This window comes from Carcharodon carcharias, chromosome 8, assembly GCF_017639515.1.
Source record: "Carcharodon carcharias isolate sCarCar2 chromosome 8, sCarCar2.pri, whole genome shotgun sequence".
Classification (NCBI taxonomy): Eukaryota; Metazoa; Chordata; class Chondrichthyes; order Lamniformes; family Lamnidae; genus Carcharodon; species Carcharodon carcharias.
This window is the reverse complement of record NC_054474.1, coordinates 71,276,803-71,295,942: the sequence shown is the minus strand read 5'-3', so window position 1 is coordinate 71,295,942 and position 19,140 is coordinate 71,276,803. Positions and strand designations below refer to the sequence as shown.

At 40.7% G+C, this 19,140-nt stretch overlaps 1 protein-coding gene across 1 annotated transcript in view; it reads right to left on the bottom strand.

Moving 5' to 3' along the window:
* The window catches only part of LOC121280898 (fibroblast growth factor receptor 4-like), a 53,300-nt gene that overhangs the window by 17,328 nt on the left and 16,832 nt on the right, over positions 1–19,140 (bottom strand). The window contains exons 2-10 of the mRNA XM_041193270.1: positions 15,807–16,070; positions 14,154–14,243; positions 9,327–9,496; positions 6,327–6,450; positions 4,871–5,061; positions 4,427–4,565; positions 2,663–2,856; positions 1,220–1,365; positions 720–841 (exon numbers count right to left, since the gene is read on the bottom strand). Of these exons, the coding sequence (XP_041049204.1) occupies positions 720–841; positions 1,220–1,365; positions 2,663–2,856; positions 4,427–4,565; positions 4,871–5,061; positions 6,327–6,450; positions 9,327–9,496; positions 14,154–14,243; positions 15,807–16,070 (1,440 nt within the window). The remainder of the gene's footprint in view (positions 1–719; positions 842–1,219; positions 1,366–2,662; positions 2,857–4,426; positions 4,566–4,870; positions 5,062–6,326; positions 6,451–9,326; positions 9,497–14,153; positions 14,244–15,806; positions 16,071–19,140) is intronic.

Sequence of the window (19,140 nt, the reverse complement as noted above, 5' to 3'; positions counted from 1 at the left end):
ATGGTTGGATTCTCTCTTGTTGGATATGGTCATTGTCTGGCATTTGTGTAGCGTGGATTTAACTTGTCATTTATCAACACCAGCCTGAATGTTGCCCAGGTCTTGCTGCATATGGGCATGGACAGCTTCAGTATCTGATGAGTTGCCATTGGTGCTGAACATTGTGCAATTATCAGCGAACATCCCCACTTTTGACCTTATGATGGAAGGAAGGTCATTGATGAAGCAGCTGAAGATGGTTGGGTCTAGGACACTACCCTCAGGAACTCCTGCAGTGATGTCCTGGGACTGAGATGATTGACTTTCAACAACCACAACCATTATCCTTTGTGCCAGGTATGACTCCAACCAGTGGAGAGTTTTCCCCCCCTGATTCCCATTGACCCCTGTTTTGCTAGGGCTCCTTGATGCCACACTAGGTTAAAGTGGCTTTGATGTCAAAGGCAGTCACTCTCACCTCACCTCTGGAATTCAGCTCTTCTGTCCATGTTTGAACCAAAGCTGTAATGAGGTTAGGAGCTGATGGGTCCTAGCAGAACCCAAACTGAATGTCAGCGAGCAGGTTATTTCTAAGCGAGTGCCAGCATTGTAGCTGTACTGGAACAGCTTGACTAGGGCTGCAGTCCAGTAGACAGGACTAATCGTTTTCCTAGTGGACCCAACAATGGGAGAACGTAAGTTACAAGGTTTCATGTTTTGTGGAATGATTTTTTGCACACCTTTCAGTGATTTCACAGCCACAGTAACTGGTTTATCTGGATTGTCCTTATCAATCCCGTAGGCTTCTGCTTTAACCACCTGTCCAAAGCAACCCTCTCCGAGAGGTTTCCCCAGTACGAGTCTGGAAAAGGAACAGCAATTTCAGAGGCATACACAAAGCATGGTTGTAAATTTTCTACTTTACTTTAAGGCTGACCATCTGAATTCTTTAAGCACTACTTTCCAAATGATGAATCTTCTGAATAAACTTTCAGAAATACAGATGGGAGCAATTGCATTGCGATAAAACACCAGATCCCTAACACTGACCATTTAACCGATGATTTTATCGTCCCCTGAACTGCTCTTTCAGCACAAGATTATATTGAAGAGCATTTAGTTCATGTCTTATTTAGGCCCATCTGTATTTGAGCCATCTGCCCGCCATTTAGATCACAAGGTTTGAAGTTTAATATTCTGTTTGCAGCCCATCCTACCTCCTTCTCCTCATCACACTTACTTATCTCGATGGAATTCCCATTTTGGATCCATTGGTAGCTCAAACTCCACAACACCTGCCAACATGAGTGTGCCACTGGAAGATAGCCTTGCCACCCTCACCAGAGAGGCATTGGACTTCATTGAAGAGTTTGATTCTCGAGAAAACTGAAAATGTAATAAAGTGGTCATTAGACTAAACGTAGGCATACATAAAACAATGCTTCAAACCCACTTATCTCCAGCAAGATCCAACTTGTGGTCATATAGATTGACTGTATTGTAATTCTGTTGGTGCATTTTGGTTGTTTACTATGATAGGTTGTGCAGGTGATGCTGTGATACCGTGCAGGTTGACTATACTGTGATAGTGTTGGTGCAGGTTGACTGCACTGCAATATTGTTAGTGCAGTTTAATGCACTATGATATCATTGGTGCAGATTGATAGTACTTTGATATTATTGGTACAATTTTGCTGTACTCTGACAGTGTTGGTGCAGATTGATAGCACTGTAATATTGGTGTAAGTTTGCTGTAATGTGACAGTGTTGGAGCAGATTGGTAGTGTTGTGATAGTTTTGGTGCACTTTTGTTGCACTCTGATTGTGTTTGTGAAGGTTGACTGCATTGCGCTAATATTCAAGGAGATTAGTTTTTATGCCATTCAAGGCAACAAATTGCTATTGGTGATGTTACTGTATAAGTACAAGCTTTGTATCAATTTCCTCTTTTTTGGAGCTTTTAACCTCCAATAAAATATTAACATGTCAAGAATTTGCATGATAACATCACCAACTGTGATTTCAGACCATTGAATTTGTTAAAGCAATATGCCTCTATACAAAGAAATGTAGATTGTGATGAGTTAGCCAGTTTCAGTCACATTGCTCATAGGTGGTTGGCAACAACTGGTCTCAGCATCCCTTGATTTGAGGAAAGATTCAGCCAGGATTGCTATTCCCAATTTGTATCTATGGCCCTTAGTGATATTAATAATGTTAGGTGACAGCAGGATCAGGCTTTGATATACCTGCCGCCAACATGACAGAAAAGCCTGCCAGGCTCACGTCTGGAGAATTACTATTTGGGCAAGGTATGGGAGGGCAGTTGGTGCCCATGCAGCCAACATGAATCTCCAGAGCTGAAGAAGAGGGAAAAAATAAACGGGGAGCAAGTAATAACATGCTACATCAAATATAAAATATAGCCATAATAGAGGATTCAACACTCAATGGAACTATTTCAGCACTTCAGTAGTTGCTTATTTTCAGACATTATTCAACACAGTTGACCGATGTGCTGGGCAATGCCCAGGATTCAGCACAATGATAAAGATCCTAATACATACGTAATTCTATTATTCAAGAACCCAGATGATGCTCTTAGCTATCTCCCATGAATGAAACACAGTAGCAACTTTACTGAATTTTTTTGACCATAGACTATTGCTTGGAGTTTAATTACCTGTCTTTTGAAAGGGAACTTGGAGAGTTTCTGCACAGGGAGTGGGTCAAAAGCCCTCTTGGTGGACCTTGCCTGCATCCTGCATAATATAACAATGACCACTGACAAGATGATGGCCAGAGAGGTAGCAGCGTAAATTAAGATATCAGTGTATTTGGCCCCAGAGGAGTCAGCTGTTTTCAGGGGTTCTTCTTCTATAGAATAAGACATAGAACAACTCTCATAAATATTCTTTACAACTTACATTTACAACTACAGAGATTATTGAGGCCAGCATTGAAGATATGTCAAACAGCATGAAAAAGCTATGTGTCATTGGTACCTAAATCAGAGTCTATCACTATCCACACAGCATCAAAGGTAACAAGCAGATTAGCAGTCAGCACTTTTCTTGTACATAAAACTAGATTGTCTTCAAATAATGGTCAATTTTCATCCAGCTGGAATGGTGCAGGTGAAAGGTTAAGATGGCTGAGGGCATTGTGCCAGGTTCCCTCACCTCAGAAGAGGCATGGGAAGACCACCCACCCCAGGCAAGTGGGGTCTACATTACTTGCGAAAGTTACGGTCCCCGGTGATATAATCAGCGTCACGACGCCATCTTAACTAAAATTGGGGAGGCACGTTCAGAGCAAAACTTGGCAGCAGGATCTGGCGACAATTAATGGAGAGGCCTAAAGAGGTCATGGTAAGTATTTACCTTTACTACAGGTTACTTGTGCTTCCCTGGACTATGCAAGGAACCCTCTGATCTCCCAAGCTCCAGTTTTGTCACTCCCACCTCTTGCTAGCAGCATTAGTGAACTCCCTCATTGCATGAATATTGTGTTAATGACCACTCACTTCTATGCATGGTGTCTTTGGCCTCATGTCTCAATTTCTGCTACTGCCCACTGTACTGGCATCAGTTTCTCCCTCCCTGTTTTCAGCAGAAGACAGTGTTTCGATGTTTAAATGAGTTCCAGGAGTTAAAATGACCCAGAAGGCTGAATCTTCAGCATGGCAAGCGGGGGGCAGGACCCACTCGCTGAGGCATAAAATGACGTGAGGTGACATCGGGTGTGCATCCTGACATCACTGCACGTCATTTAGATTTTCAGTTTGGCAGGTGCACAGCCAAGTTTGCTGCACGTCCAGTGACCTGTCAAAGGCCTGTTAAGACCATTAATTAACTAATTACCCCTATTGAGAAAGCTGCCCGTCCAACCTTAAGGTTGACGGGCAGGCGAAGAGCCCAGGCAGCCTTCGCATTTTTCATGGAACCTCATCCACAGGTGGGATCAGGTTTCATGAAGGGTTTGTAAATTAAATAAACTTTTTCATTAAAGTTCATTGGCACATCCCAGCTTATGTGACACTGTCACATGAGGGGACATGTGTTAAATTTTTTTTCTTCCTTATTAAAATTTTTAAAACTTAAAACTTACCTCCCTGAGGCACCTCTTAAGGACGCACTCCTGATTCAATTTCCCCAAACCCCCCCAGTCCACAAAGGGAACGCAGAGCCCGCCCACATAAAATAGTGGCGCGGACCCGATTGGGGGCGCTGATCAGGTTTGCGCACGCCCATCCCCACACAACCCCCCCAACAGGGGGAAAATTCTCTCCAGAGTCTCAGGATGAGGTTTCTGCTGGGGTTTCCACCTCAGCTCCATCCCACCATCCCACCCCAAGATAAAATCGATCTTACAATCGTTTAAGCACATGCTTAAATGTTTCAACTGGTTCATATTGGTCCCATTCTCTGGGTAGAGTAGTACACACCTGGCAAAACTGTTAGCCATGCTGAATGGTAAGAGATCCCAATTGAATTGCCTGCCAAGCAGGTGTACTTTCCTGCATCCTCAAATGTGACATTATGGAGGTAGAGGACTTCAATTTCAGTGCTGTTAATATCAGCAGTCTGTGAAAAGAGGAAAAATGAATGAACTGGTTTAGGAATAATATTCCACACAGGGCAACATGTGTATAAACTGTGTTCTGCAGGTGCATAATATTGAATTACAGGGATCTGCAACAGGAAATAACTTAAGTTATTCAAATTTATAATAGCATTGTTCGTTCCAAAATAAAAGTCATGGCACGCTACTGTAAAGGCTTATTTGAGAGCCAGCTTCTCCACTAAGTGTACTGTAATTGATTGGTTAGAAACAGCTTTAGAATGGCTATTGTCCCTAAAATGATCAGTTTGTTGGTCCACATACATACCTTTAAAACCTGGACGTAAGGGACCTCATCTGGCCCATATTTACTGCCGTTCACCTCCACATGTTTTAGCCACTGAATGTGAGGTTGAGCATCACTGAAAACTCTGCAGTGGAATTCTACATTGCTTCCCACCACCACAGATTTGTTAGCTGGCAGCCCAACCTGCAGGATAGGCCGATGAGGAGACCTTTCTGTGGACAGAAGGAGTTATTTTATAAATGTATATATATATATATATATATATATACACACACATACATACACATGCACACACAAATACAGTTTAGGAAATACTAATACTTAAGTCCCTATTTATTTTTTGTCTTTGCATTTGTTTAGCTGATTGTCCTCAGTTATCCTCAGTCTACTCTTAACAGGAATAAAATGGTCCTATTACAGCATTCTCAGTTTCTTGCCCATTGTTTACTTGTATTGCTAATCATAACAGAACCTGGCTGACTCCTTCCATTCTTCAAATAATTTCCAGGCAGAAATTGTCAACACTAATTCCCTATGGTAGATAGATATGGTGGACAGATAAACAAGCAATGTAACATGGAGGATCAGAACAGCTCATAATGGGTTTCATTATTCCAGTTAACAGTGTTGTGACCTTTCATGTTCCTTTGAAGTTTTGTTGTGCAGAGAGATCATGGTCAAACCCTACACTAACTCTAATTGCACCACTAATAACATCTTAGGTCAACCAGAAACATCATATCGGCTCAGATCCAAAATCAACCACAACCAAATCCAACAAAAACACCTGGCTTCCACAGAAATTTTCCAATCAGTTGTAGACTTTTACTTTTGTTTGATTTTTATCAGCATTTGGAATTTAGATATAACTCAACCGATATTCTGCAAGCAAAAATCTGCCATTATCAAAATCATAACAATTGGAGCCTTTTTGCCTATAATTATCTGACTCTAATTTGAAGATTATTTTTCATGCAATTGTGTTCATTCCATTTTGGTGGCACAATATAGTTTGAATATGAGTGAAACAAACGCACCTAATATGGCTATGTTATATATACTTGCTAGCCCACGATTTTAATATTCAGAAAAATAACAAACTTGGAGTGTAAAAGATCTGAACATTTACTCCTGGTGTTCTTAAAGAGCATCGAAGCAGAAAATCGAAACCATTATATGTACAGCACACCGCAGAAGATCAAAGCATAGAAATTATTGTTGCTGATAATAGCAGAGAAATGTTTAGTCTGTCCACTTGAAATTCCTCTGTTCTCTATTTTAGTGGAAACATAGAGCATTTATTTTACAGCAATACAACACAAATATTCTGAGCAACTTCTAGTTGCGGAATATTTCAAAATAATTATCAGAATTGATAGAAGTAAGAAGCAAGGTGCATTAGATATCTCAATCTACTTTTTATTATCTCTCCCAGTTCCCATATCAGCTGCTTCTCCCCGAATCGCTCCAGCCTTACCCAACACCTCCAGTTGGTAACTGTGATTGATGCTGCCATACTTGTTCTCCACCACACAGGTATAGTTGCCACGGTCAGATGGTACAACACTCTCCATCACCAAGCTCCAACGCTGATGGCGTAGCTGATAGGATAAACAAAATTAAAAATTTGTAAACCAGTAAAAAGGCAAACAAACTTGTGAAATTCACTAAAAATGTGAACTGAGTACAGACAAGGGATCAAAGTAATGCTTTCTGGACTGTATTGCTTGTCCACATGTTTACTTTGTCATTGAGTTTGGATTAAAATCAATTGATCAGCAAGAATTGTTGTACACATGTAAATGCTGTAGCCGACTAGTAAGTATTTGTTGGGTCTCTGCCAGGGAAACTTTGCTTAACATCTAACCTTTCATATTTGATTTGGCAATGCCTTTTGGGATAATGTATAACCACGTTTGCCATGATGACATGTGTTAGTGACGTGATCACATGTTTAAGGTGATATAAACAAGGTTTGCCAAACAAATTTTCCTGAAGACAATGTCCCTTTAGGTTCAACAGTATCGCTAAGGCAACATGGCCTTTACTAATTTCAGAAAAGGCAAAGGTTGACAGAGACAGACAGGCAATTAAAATCTCCCAGGCCTCATGCTAGAAAGGTCAGGAGGGATTTGTAACCAGCCCCCTCAACCTTCCTGAATCCTGCTCTGGATTAAGATTTGGGCTATAGAAGCTAGATATTTCATTCTGTTTTACAGCATTCACTTAATACTTGTTTGGTCTTGTTCTCTCCAAGAAAGAAATTTAATTTATATAGTGTCTTATCTTGTCTTCAGGGCATTCAAAGTGTCTTACAGCCAAGAAATTAGTTTCTGTAATGTTGGCAAACACGGCAGCCAATTTGTGTACAACAAGATCTTACAAACAACTGTGAATTAGGTAAATGACCAGTTATTTTGTTTTTAGTCATTTGGTAGTACAGAACTTGAGAATCACTGAAAAAAGACATTTTGTTGAGGGTTTTCATCTTGCACTCATCAAGACATTAGCAAGAATACCAACTGTATACCATATGAGAAGAGAGTGCTGATTGGTTGGCAAGTGGACTCTGATTGGTAGAGGCGTTGTCATGGAGACTGCACCAGTTAATGGTGACTGATAGTTAACTGCCAAGCATTGTTTGAAATTTAAACCAGGTAGCTTGACTCTGAGTAGTCAAGACATTGCTCTGAGGAATGAACCATCAAATAGTTATCACTTATTTTGTTTAGCTGAAACAGGTGGAATGTGTATACATGTTCTTTCTATCTGCAAAGAACAGGTCCCTGTGTATGTAGCTTCCAGCACACACAAATGTGCCACACCAACTGACAATCTTAAATTGGTTGTCAGCACACTGAGGATTATTTAGCAAATGTTGTCCAATTGCGGAATCACACCTAATGTTGGACACTTGTTTTGAGTTTTGCAGGCAAGGTCTGGCTGAGAACAGTCTGTACATTGCCCATTGCGAACAGCAGAAGGGACATACTGACAACCAATTTAAGATTGCGCATTCTCCATGGCAATGCCTCTACCAATAGGAGTCCACTTGCCAACCAATCAGCAGTCTCTTTTCATACAATATAAAATTGCTTCCCCTGACATTGGTCTTCTTGCGAATTGTCCTGATGAACGCAAGATGAAAAGCTTTGACAAAATGTCTCTTTTTTCAGCAATATCTTGTTTTTGGTGATTTTGACTGAAAGAACTCCTTGCTCTTCTCCAAAAAGTATTATTGGATCTTTTACTTTGTCTGACCAGGAAGACAGACTTTGTTTTAATGTTCATTTGAATAAGGCACCTCTGATAATGCAGAACTTTTTCAATGTTACTCTGAAGTGTCACTCAGATTCAAAAGGATCACAATTCAAAGTCTGGATTTAAATACAGATGTTGATCAATATTCTATCAAGATCACCAGAGACCTAGGCAGACTGCCAGGAATTTGACGTATATACAGCACAATTATGCCAATCATACATAATTTCTTCCTCACCTCTTCCTCTTGACCACTAGCGATCATATATCTGTTCTTTCCCCATATACACCAATCATGTCACCAGGTATCTTACCCCACTAAACCACTGGGATTTTAACTTTTGTCAGCAAAATTCACACGTCCATCAGAGATCAGGTGCATAACCCTCCCCCAACTAATCCATAAAGGAAAGGGATGTGAAGGCTTCTAAAGTAATATTATTCTAACTCATCTTGTTTACTTAAATGCATTGCTTTGAGGTAACACAACCCTATGTAATAAATATTGTATCTCAAGTCAGCTGAGTGTTCCTACATTACTACAACACTGAAATTGGCATTGCAGAGTTAATATATAGCTAAGCTCCAGTATAAAAGTTTTTACCACCTGAAAGACATGCCTGGGACATTGCCAGCGGTCGTTTGAATATCGCGTTAAAGAAAATGGTTTATATGAATAATAAATTATCAAAAAGGCAGAGATGTGTGGGTGATATATGATGCCTTCCTTACATGAAGGAATCTGCTAGCAGAGAAGGAGCCAAATCCAGCAAAAAGAATGAGAGTTTGGCAGTTTTAGAATTTCTTCTAGGAAATTAAGAACATGTCTGAGATATGTTTATGAGCAAAGTCTTAAAATCAGACCTGTCATCTCTGACAGGGTTGGTAGTGTTGCTTTAAGAGTATTCTAGAATCATTGTATTCTGTCTTAGCATAGGTTTTGCGTTATAAATGCATGCTTAGAATCTGGTTGGCTCAGTTGGAAGTATTCTCACTATTGAATCCTAAGTTTGTGGGTTCAGCCCCTCTACAGACTTAAGTGCATTGTGATGTGTGTATGTCAAATTTCTGGTAGTATGTCTAGGTCCCTGGTGATCTAGAAATAATATTTATCAACCTCTGTATTTAAATTCAGACTTTGAATTTTGCTCCTTCTGAATCTGAATGAAACCTTATCCCCAGCATTATGTCACACACAGGTGAATTTGAGTTATACCTTAATGCCTCCAATCCGCTGCTCTCCCCTGAACTCCCTGCCATTCTTCAGCCAGCGTATGGTGGGAATGGGATTTCCGGCAGCTGGGCAGCGAAATTTCACTGTGTTCGCAGCTGGAACCACATGCAGGTGCTTTTCCATGCGCTCAAAGTGTGTCCAGTAAGGAGTTCCTGTGTGTGAGAGGGGGAACCAGGAAGGAAAGCCCTTCAGTTAGAAATGAGTTATTAATTAGACAATTATAGACTTGAATGCATTCTGGCAATGAGAAATACAGAACATATTTAAATTGTAATTATGTGGAACACAGCCACTGTTTGGTAAGAAACTTTAGAGCTGGATCAGTATCTCTATAAAATTATGGACAAGATGGGAAACTGATCCTGCATGCCTGGTGAGTGCTCTACTTGAAGAGATTGTAGGTTGGAGAATTGGCATAAAGTGTTAAACCAATATCACTGACCTGCACTCACTTTGAACAGGGCTCCATGCTGGTAGCACAGATCAGTGAACGTATTCCATATGATATGAAAAACATTTAACGTTTATTTAGTCAATTCATTCTGATGCTCAAGGTATACTGAAATGGTCAAAAACCCTTTAATAATAATAGAAGGAATGATTTTGCTATATATTTGTAGTACATATTTTCAATGAAAGCACACTAAACACCAAAACCTCCATGCAAAAATGAAAGTATTTGAACTTAAACTTACACCTTTCACATCTTCAGGATTTCCCAAAGCACTTCACACCCAATGAATTACAATTAAAATTAAGTAATTTGTTGTGTGGGCAAACATGGCAGCTAATTTACATACAGCAAGTTCACACAAACAGTTATAAGGTAAATGACCAATTAATCTGTTTTTGAAGGTTTTGACTGAGGGATAAATGTTGGCCTGTATAACAGGAGGACTCCCATGCTCATCAAGATCCAGGAGAACTTTGTTGCCTTCCTTCGAAAAGCGCCATGGGATCTTTTATCTTTAGCTGACATGGTTAAACATTTAATCCAAAAGATGGCACCTCCAATAACTCTCTCATTATTACATTAAAATGCCAGGCAATATAATGTGCTCAGATCCTGGAAAGGAGCTTGAACTCACAATTTTCCTGACTCAGAGACAAGATCACTGAACTAAGATGCCATTTACATGGCTGTGTTACAACTGGTGTTGTGGTTTATAGTGTTGTGTTGAGCAGCAAATTGCCAGTGAGGAGCTGCCAACTTGATGTTCATATGGACTTTCAAAAGATATTTGAGAAAGTACCACGTAATAGGCTTGTTAGCAAAATTAAAACCCATGGAGTAAAAGGGGCAGTAGCTGCACGGATACAAAATTCACTAAGGGATAGGAAACAGAGTCCTGGTGAATGGCTGTTTTCAGACTGAAGGGTGTTGGGTAGAAAAACTACTGTTTTTGATATATTAATAACTTGGACTTGGGGATACAATGCACAATTTTAAAATTTGCAGATGAAATGAAACTTGGAAATGTAGTAAGCAATAATGAAGATAGTAACAGACTTTCAAAGGACATAAGCTGGTGGGGAATGGCAGATGAAATTCAATGCAGAAAGGTGATACATTTTGATAGGAAGAATGAGTAATAACATTACAAGCTAAAATTTAAAGGGGGTGCAAGAACAGAGTGACCTGGGGGTGTTTGTGCACAAACCTATGCAGATGGTGGGGCATGTTAACAAAGCAGTTAATAAAGCATATGCAATCCTGAGCTTTAAAAATAAAAGTATAGAACACAAAAACCAGAAAGTCTGCTAAACCTACTTAAAATACCAGTTCACTTCCACCTGGAGTATTGTGTCTATATCTGGGCACCACACTTTAGAATGTGAAAGTTTTGGAGAGGGTGCAGAAGTGAGGGAGGTCGGAGTTGCGTGAGAACTGAAGGAGTTTTAATGCCTGTTTTCCCATGTCACAGCCTTGCCATTGAGTGAGGATTTCCTGGAGATGGATATCTCTGATCTTCACGGGACTAATGCAGTAGCAATTGCTCCCCTGATACTGATGATGCCTCCATTACTTCCCTGCTGCTCCAGCTGCTTGGGCTTCAGTAGCACTCTGACTGGTGACACTGTGAGGGCTGATGGGCTCAATGGGCTGCACTGTTGCATTGCATTCGCCTCCCATCTCCAGTATCTGCCCACCATCGCCATCTCTCGTAAAATTAAGCCAGCTAGCGCGCTGTAGCAGTGATCAGGGTCAGGATCCAGAAGTGGTCCCGCCTCCTAAATATTTTCAAATTTGAGTAAATTCAGCCCACTGTTTCCAATGACTGAAAGATTGCCAAACAGAGGGCACAGATTTAAGGTGATTGACAAAACAGCCATAAGTGAAATGAGAAAAATTGTTTTACACAATGAGTAATTAGGATTTTGAATGATAATGATAAGAGTGGTGGATACAGATTCAGTACAGTGGTCACTTTTAAAAAGAAATTAGATAAATACTTGAAGGAGAAAAATTTATGATACGGGGAAAAAGCCATAGTGAGACTTACTGCATTGCTCTTTGAAAGGGCTGACACAGACTCAGTAGGCTGAATGATCTCCTTCTGAGTTGTATAATAACATCATTCTATGATTTATAAACTTCAGTCAACGTTTTCACATTGATTTTATGTGAAAGAATTCTGCAGTCAATGAACAAAGCTGGGAGGGTGGGATTGTTGGGATGCCTAGGCTAAACATCCGGATTACCTCCAGAATCACTGCAAATTTGACATACTGGCCAATCTGAGTCAATTCTTTTAAACTGAATTTATGAACTCTATATAACTTGAGTATTGCTGCAAAAAGAGACATTTTAGTCGAAGCTTTTCATCTTGCACCTATCTGGACAATTCACAAGAAAATACCAATGTCAGGGGCAAAAACATATTTATATTATATGGCCTGAATCTTCGGGTCGGCGTGCTGGGGTGGGCCCCGCTCACCGACATGTGAAACGATGCACAGTGACATCGGTGTGCGTCCCTACATCACCACGCGTCATTCAGTTCTTCAATTCGGCAGGCGTGCGCCGGAGTTGGATGCGCGCCTGCCAACCTGTCAAAGGCCTATTAACGTCATTTAAATAGCAATTTAAACAATTAACAGGGCTGCCCATCCAACCTTAAGGTTGGCGGACCCCAGGCAGCCTTCGAATTTTTCATGGAAACCCATCCACGGGCGAGATGAGGTTTCATGAAGGTTTTTAAGCTTTAATAAAAATTTTTAATAAAATTCATGGACAGGTCCCAGCTCATGTGACACTGTCACATAAGGGGACATGTCCGAATAATTTTTAAAAATCTTTTATTGACTTTTTCACAATGAAATTAAACTCCTTGAGGCAGCTCTGTGCTCAGGGAGATTTCTGCGCTCCTTCACGCGCATACACGCATAAGAGCGCAGGCCCTGACTCAGTCTCCTCCCCCCCCCACCAGCACAGGGAGCGCTCAGCGCTTCTGGGTGTGCGTCATACTGGGTGGGCCTTAATTGGCTGCGTGCCTGCCTGTACCCGCTCCCGCTCAGCTGCCCCCCCCCCACCCCCCCGCCCGACAGGAAGAAAATTCTCTCCTATGAGAGGAGTGTGCTGATTGGATGGCAAGTGGACTCCGATTGGTAGAGACTTTGCCATGGAGAATACACCAGTGGATAGTGGCTGACAGTTCACTGCCAAGCATTGTTTGAAATTTGAACCAGGCAGCTTGACTTTGATTGGTCAAGACATTGCCCTGGGGAATGAACCAATGAATGTCTGTCACTTACTTTGAAACAGGTGCAATATGTGTACATGTTCTTTCTGTCTGCAAAGAACAGAGCCCTGTGCGTTAAAAATAGAGCTTCTAGAACACATAAATGCATCACACTACGAGCCCGACTGACAATCTTAAATTGGTTGTCAGCATAATTCTCAGCACACAGGATTTTTAGCAAATGTTTTCTCATCATATCTGTGGAATCACATCTAATGTTGGACACAGATTTTTTTTTCAGCAATACTCAATTTCTGTACTACCAAATGACTATTTTTATAACTCTGTATAAGTGAAACTCAACAGTAACATCAAACACTAACCATTTGAAGCTCTCTCCAAAGCGATTGACATTCCTAAACATTCCTACCTAATCAGCTGTACAGTAATTGACCCAATTAGCTGGACTGGGAACTCCTGTGGTAATTAGGCTACACATTTAGCGGTAGTCTGATCCTCAGAGCCTGAACAATTATAGCAAAGACAAATTGTCGCCCAAAAATACACAGAGCAGTTTAATTGGAGAGCTCACTGGTTGGCTCTCAGGTCACTCAATTGCTTCTCCAAGTTAGAGACGTGTTAAGACCCTGAATGTATCCCGAAAACGCAACACTGAAAAGAGCTGGTTTAAATTAATACTTACAAAAGGGGGGCAACAAAGGGACTGTAGGATGTGCGGATGAAAATCACATTGTCTCATTGTTATAAAACTCATAATTCTTCATCCTACATTCACCTATTAATCAATATGCAAACGAAAACCAGGCTCTTAAAGTGCAGCTTTACACTAGTATCTACCTGATAATGCGGAAGATTACCCAGATGTGTATTACTACAAAAAGCAGGTGAATCTAACCAAATGATTTACAGCCTCCCTCTCCCAATCATCAGTAAAGTGATGGAAGTAGTCATCAATAATGTCAGGTGATAGTTAATTCACCAAAAACCTGTTCACTGATGCTCGACTCCAGACTCTTTGGATTCACGTTCATGTTCAGTGTGTGTGTGTGTGTGTGTGTGTGTGTGTATGTGTGTGTAAGAAAAGGAACAGATCTAAATTGCTGACCTTTCTGAGGATAAGCATGGCCATCATTGGATTCTGGAGCTGAATCTTCAGATCCACCATCTTCATCATCATCACCAGAGGACAATGAATCTGAAATAATAATGTATGGGACATTAGGCCTCATTAAACCCAACCTGGAATTTCATACTGTACTAACTCCAGTCTAGATCTTACTGAATGCACTGTAGTGACTGCAACAAAGGAGCTGTGTTGAATATATCTGTTGACTATGTAATAGATTTAATCTCTAATTCCAAAAGGGATTCATTAATGGTGAGGAGTTTGTTTTCCTCTTCCAGTTATGGGCCCCTACAAAGGAATTGGGTGCCAGGCACACAGTAAATAGATTTTTCAAGTTATCTTTCTTCACGCAAGTGTAGGATGGTGCTGTTCAAATGGGATGCATATCACAGCTCAATGGTCCACCCTGTCCTCACCTTACTTGTGCATACATGCGCTTTACAGAAGGGGCTGCTTTCTGTATTGGGTATGCTGTGTATCTTGTATCAATTATACTGTGCCAAATATATAATTAGGTTCTAATAAAGGCTGATATTGGCATTTTTGTGAAAACCTGTGAGCTGAATTTGAATTTTACAACCTGAAAATCTGAATTATGCCTAATTTTCCAGAGTGTATTAGTCCAATATAGTCAGATGTACTGGTGGAATAATTTTCCTCAGCTTACAGTGTTTGCATTAATTTGTATTGACTATATAATTAGACCATATCAATACAGTGCTATACAATGTACACTCAATATGTTGCACATGTATTTAAGTTCTGTTTCCAAGCACTATCTATATTAAAATTGGCACATCTATTGCATCTTCCAATAAAAATATCAAATAGACAATTCCATATAAGATTTCCCATTCCAAAAAGTATAGTTCCATGGCAATGGGCTGTGCCTTATTTGCTAAGTTTTAACATTGCAGATGTCAAGTGCTGCCAATCACAAATTGTTGTTAGGTTACTTTTTAAAAGAAGAGGCAAATTCTGTACAAACAGAATATTCAGTCTTGAATCCTAAGTCGGCATTTTATTAAATAGCTGAAGGCTGCACTTTTAGCCTTATTGAATAAACATGTAGAAACAGTGTACATGAAGGACATGCTGCTGTACTTGCACACCCAGGGCATTTGGTAAAATTAGACTGCCTGGCATAGAAATTAAGAAAGGCTATTTTATTTCAGATTAGAGGATCTGTATTTCAAATATATAAAGGGGGTTCTACTTATATTTTCCGGTATTTATATTGGTTTGTTGTTCACTCAGTGGTGGAGAAATGCACACTTCAATGGTTCAGGCCCATGACAATCCTCGCCATTAACAATAATTCAATGCACTGCCCTCATATTCTGTATTAACAAAGTCTCAAACCCTTCTGCGCATCATGCTGCATCTAATTTTTTAATTTACAAATTCGAACCATAGCTAAGTCCTAAAGTGCAAAATACCATCAAGACTGAAGAACATTGGAAAGCAACTTAGATAAAACAAGAAGTAGCGATTAAATGCAGTGCTTAAAGTAATATACAGAATATACGCTATATTCTGTGTAGCACAAATACGTTTTCTATGTGAAAATATATTTATTAGCAACTGCGTTTAGATATCAGAGACTTTATTGAATAGAATTAAGAGTTGTACCAGCAACAGTCACTGTGAAATTCCTTAGAATCTCGCCTGTTCCGCGTACCACACAAAGGTATAGGCCAGAATCATCATATATCGTCTCTACAATTTCCAGGATCTTCCGGGCTACATGCACCCTGTCATCGGTTAGGATTTGCTTGTCTTCTTTGTACCAGTTGATGTTCACAGATCGATTGGTGTCGCATGTTAACTTGAGTCCATCACCAAGATTGAGGAGGATATGATCCTGCAGTTCTGCAGTTTCACTGCCAAACAACACTGTAGAGATGGAAAAGGAAAACTTTAAATATGACATGACTCATGGTAAATTGTTAAAATCCTCCCTCTCTCTTTCTCTTCTGTATCTATCCAAATCTAATTAAACACCCTGTACTTCCTGCTTAAAGAAAAAACTACTTTTTAGATGTCATTTCTTTCTAAAATATTTTTGTGTCAACTTTTTCCATTATAGATTTGTCCACTTTTATGATATACACCACAGAAGCAAACTTGTCATATTTTAATTGTTTAGATGTTTTCTCTTTTCCCCACAGCTCTGTCAAAATATCACCTAGGCCAGAATAATGCTGTCAGCACGCGGGGGTGGGCCCGACACGCTGACACGCAAAATAACACGTGTTGACATTGGGCGTGCGTCCTGACGTCATCGTGCATCATTTAAGTTTTTCGTTCAGTGGGAACGTGCTGGAGACGGCTGCAGGCCCACCAAACTGTCAACGGCCTATTAAGGCCATTAAAAAAACCAATTAAAGTAGTTAACAATGCTGCCCATCCAACCTTAAGGTTGGCAAGCAGGCGAAGAGCCCAAGCGGCCTTCACATTTTTCAGGAAACCTCATCCACGGGTGGGATGAGGTTTGCTGAAGATTTTATAAAATTATTAATTAATTTTTGCACCATTTAAAAACATGTCCCAGCCCATGTGACACTGTCACATGGGGGGACATGTTTAAATAATTTTTAACTTTATTTTTTAAAAGCTTTTTTGTGTACTTAATCTCCTGAGGCAGTTCTGTGCCTCAGGGAGATTTCTGCGCTCATGAAGCGCATGCCCATGCGTGAAAGAACGCAGGCCCCGACTGTCCCTCCTTCCCTGTCCGCTACCGGCCGCGTGTCACACCAGGTGGGCCTTAATTGGCTCGCCCACGTAAAATAGCGGCATGCATCTGATCGCAGGTGTGATCAGCTCCACACCCACCCCCGCCCAGCCCGCCCACCATAGATAAGATTCTGGCCCTAGTATTTCAAAATGAGATCAGAGCCCATACCACGGAAGATCAAGGGACAGATCAAAGTTTTGGGGCTTTTAAGTGACCCCCTCTTTAAGGGGCCTGCTACTTAGGTTGTCTTCTAGGGGTGACAAATAACTACCTCCCCCTCCAACACGCAACCACTACTATAGGTAAGCCAAGAACTTTAGTGCAGTCAGCAGCAAAGCTCCATAAATGTCTTCAGTGTTGGGATTGCACCTGAATGGATTTTCTAGGCCCACCCTTAAGTCCTCATCTTAATTTTGAGGGTTTCAAAGTAAGAAACAACTGAGCTGATTTTTGAAAGCTCTCATTGTCACTTATGTCAAGGAAACTGTCAAGCTGATTGGAATTGTCAATTTGATTGGAACTGTCAAGCTGATTGAAACTGTCAAGCTGTCAAGGCTTTTAAATCTCCTACCCTTTAAATTAACAAAAAAAATGCTACAGTTTAATTTAAAACAGTGCATTCCATTCCGCTCAACTTATTGACATAAGGCTGAGTTATTGTTGTAGGATTTGTGCTGCATGGCTGGTTTTATAACTTATCATTATCACAAAGAGGTGCCTATCAATTCACAGTTTGATTTTTAGCTCCAAAGTCTTTTATGTGGGGCTATGAATATAAATGCTTGTCTTTATAAGGGATTAAACACTGTTTGTTTTTGTAAGGGATTATGTAGTTGAAGAAAGGTAAATGTAATGAATGAGTTTTTATGAATGAGAGTGGTTGTTATAAAAATAAAGTCTGCAATAGACACCTACAGCTTTATTTCATCTCAACATGGCTCCTGAGGTCTGCTGATGGTGGATACTGGGTGAGTTGTCATAGAGGCTATCAAGGGTAATGGGGGGAGGGGGGTGGTGATGAATAGGAACATAATGAACATAATGAACATAAAGGCTATTAGGCACCATGGGGGGGGGTGGGTAGAGGGGCATAGGTTGGCTTGGAGGGCATGAGGGCCGTGAGATTAGGTGGAAGGCATGAGGTAGCATGGGTAAGCATGGATGGTGCATGGGGAATGTGTGGGGTGTGAGGGGTGAGGGCTGGAGGACTGTTTTTTGTTTTATTGTTTTTTTACAGCTAACGAATTCCCACATCACCAAAGCTAACTCTGTGCTCCCAACTTGGGAGCGAAAATACAGGCCCTAATTTTCAGTGACAACTCTTAGAAAGTCACAAACCAGCAAGGCCAGATCACCTCCACCCAGTGTTTTCAAGGTCAAACCTTTTCCCTCTTCTCACTGTTGATAAACATCAGGAATCGAACAGTGAGCCAAACTTCAAATTCGATCCCCAGTTGTGGCAAACTACAACCTTGCCTTAGAATTATACCAAACCATAGGTTACTCCTCTAAAGAGCTGCCGGGTGGATCTTCCATACTGCCAAACTCCCATAGCTCATTGCAGTTTTGTCGACTTCCACAGCCCAATTTCAGTCTTGCCATGCCCCACAAATGCTCCCCAGTGCTAACAAAGTCCACGACTGACACCAAAGTGCAGTTAAGTGACATCACGTATCTACCTACAACTGTTGTACCATGTGCATCATACATACAGAACCCTGCTTAGACCACACCTGGAATACTGTGAGCAGATCAGCACTCTGGATGAATTGGCCTTGGAGGAGGTGCAACATAGATTTACTAGAATGACACTTGGACTCCAAGGGTTAAGCTATGAGGAGAGAGTAAACAAACCAGACTTGTATACCCTGAAATTTAGAAGGCGATTGAAGTTTTCAAGATATTAAAGGGAACAGATAGGATAGACTGGGAGAAACTAATTCCGCTGGTTGGAGAATCTAGGGAGCATAGAATAAAAATTAGAAGCAGACCTTTCAGGAGTGAAATTAGGAAACATTTCTGCGCAAAAAGGGTGGTGGAAGTTTGGAATTCCCTTCCATAAATGAAAATTGACACTGAATTAGTTGTTAATTTTAATCTGAGATTGATAGGTTTTTGTTAATCAAAACTAATGAGCAATATGGGGCAAAGCGGGTATAGATTGCAGATCAGCCGTGATCTCACTGCCCATGCATGCTCGAGGGTCTAACTGGCCTCCTCCTGTTCTTA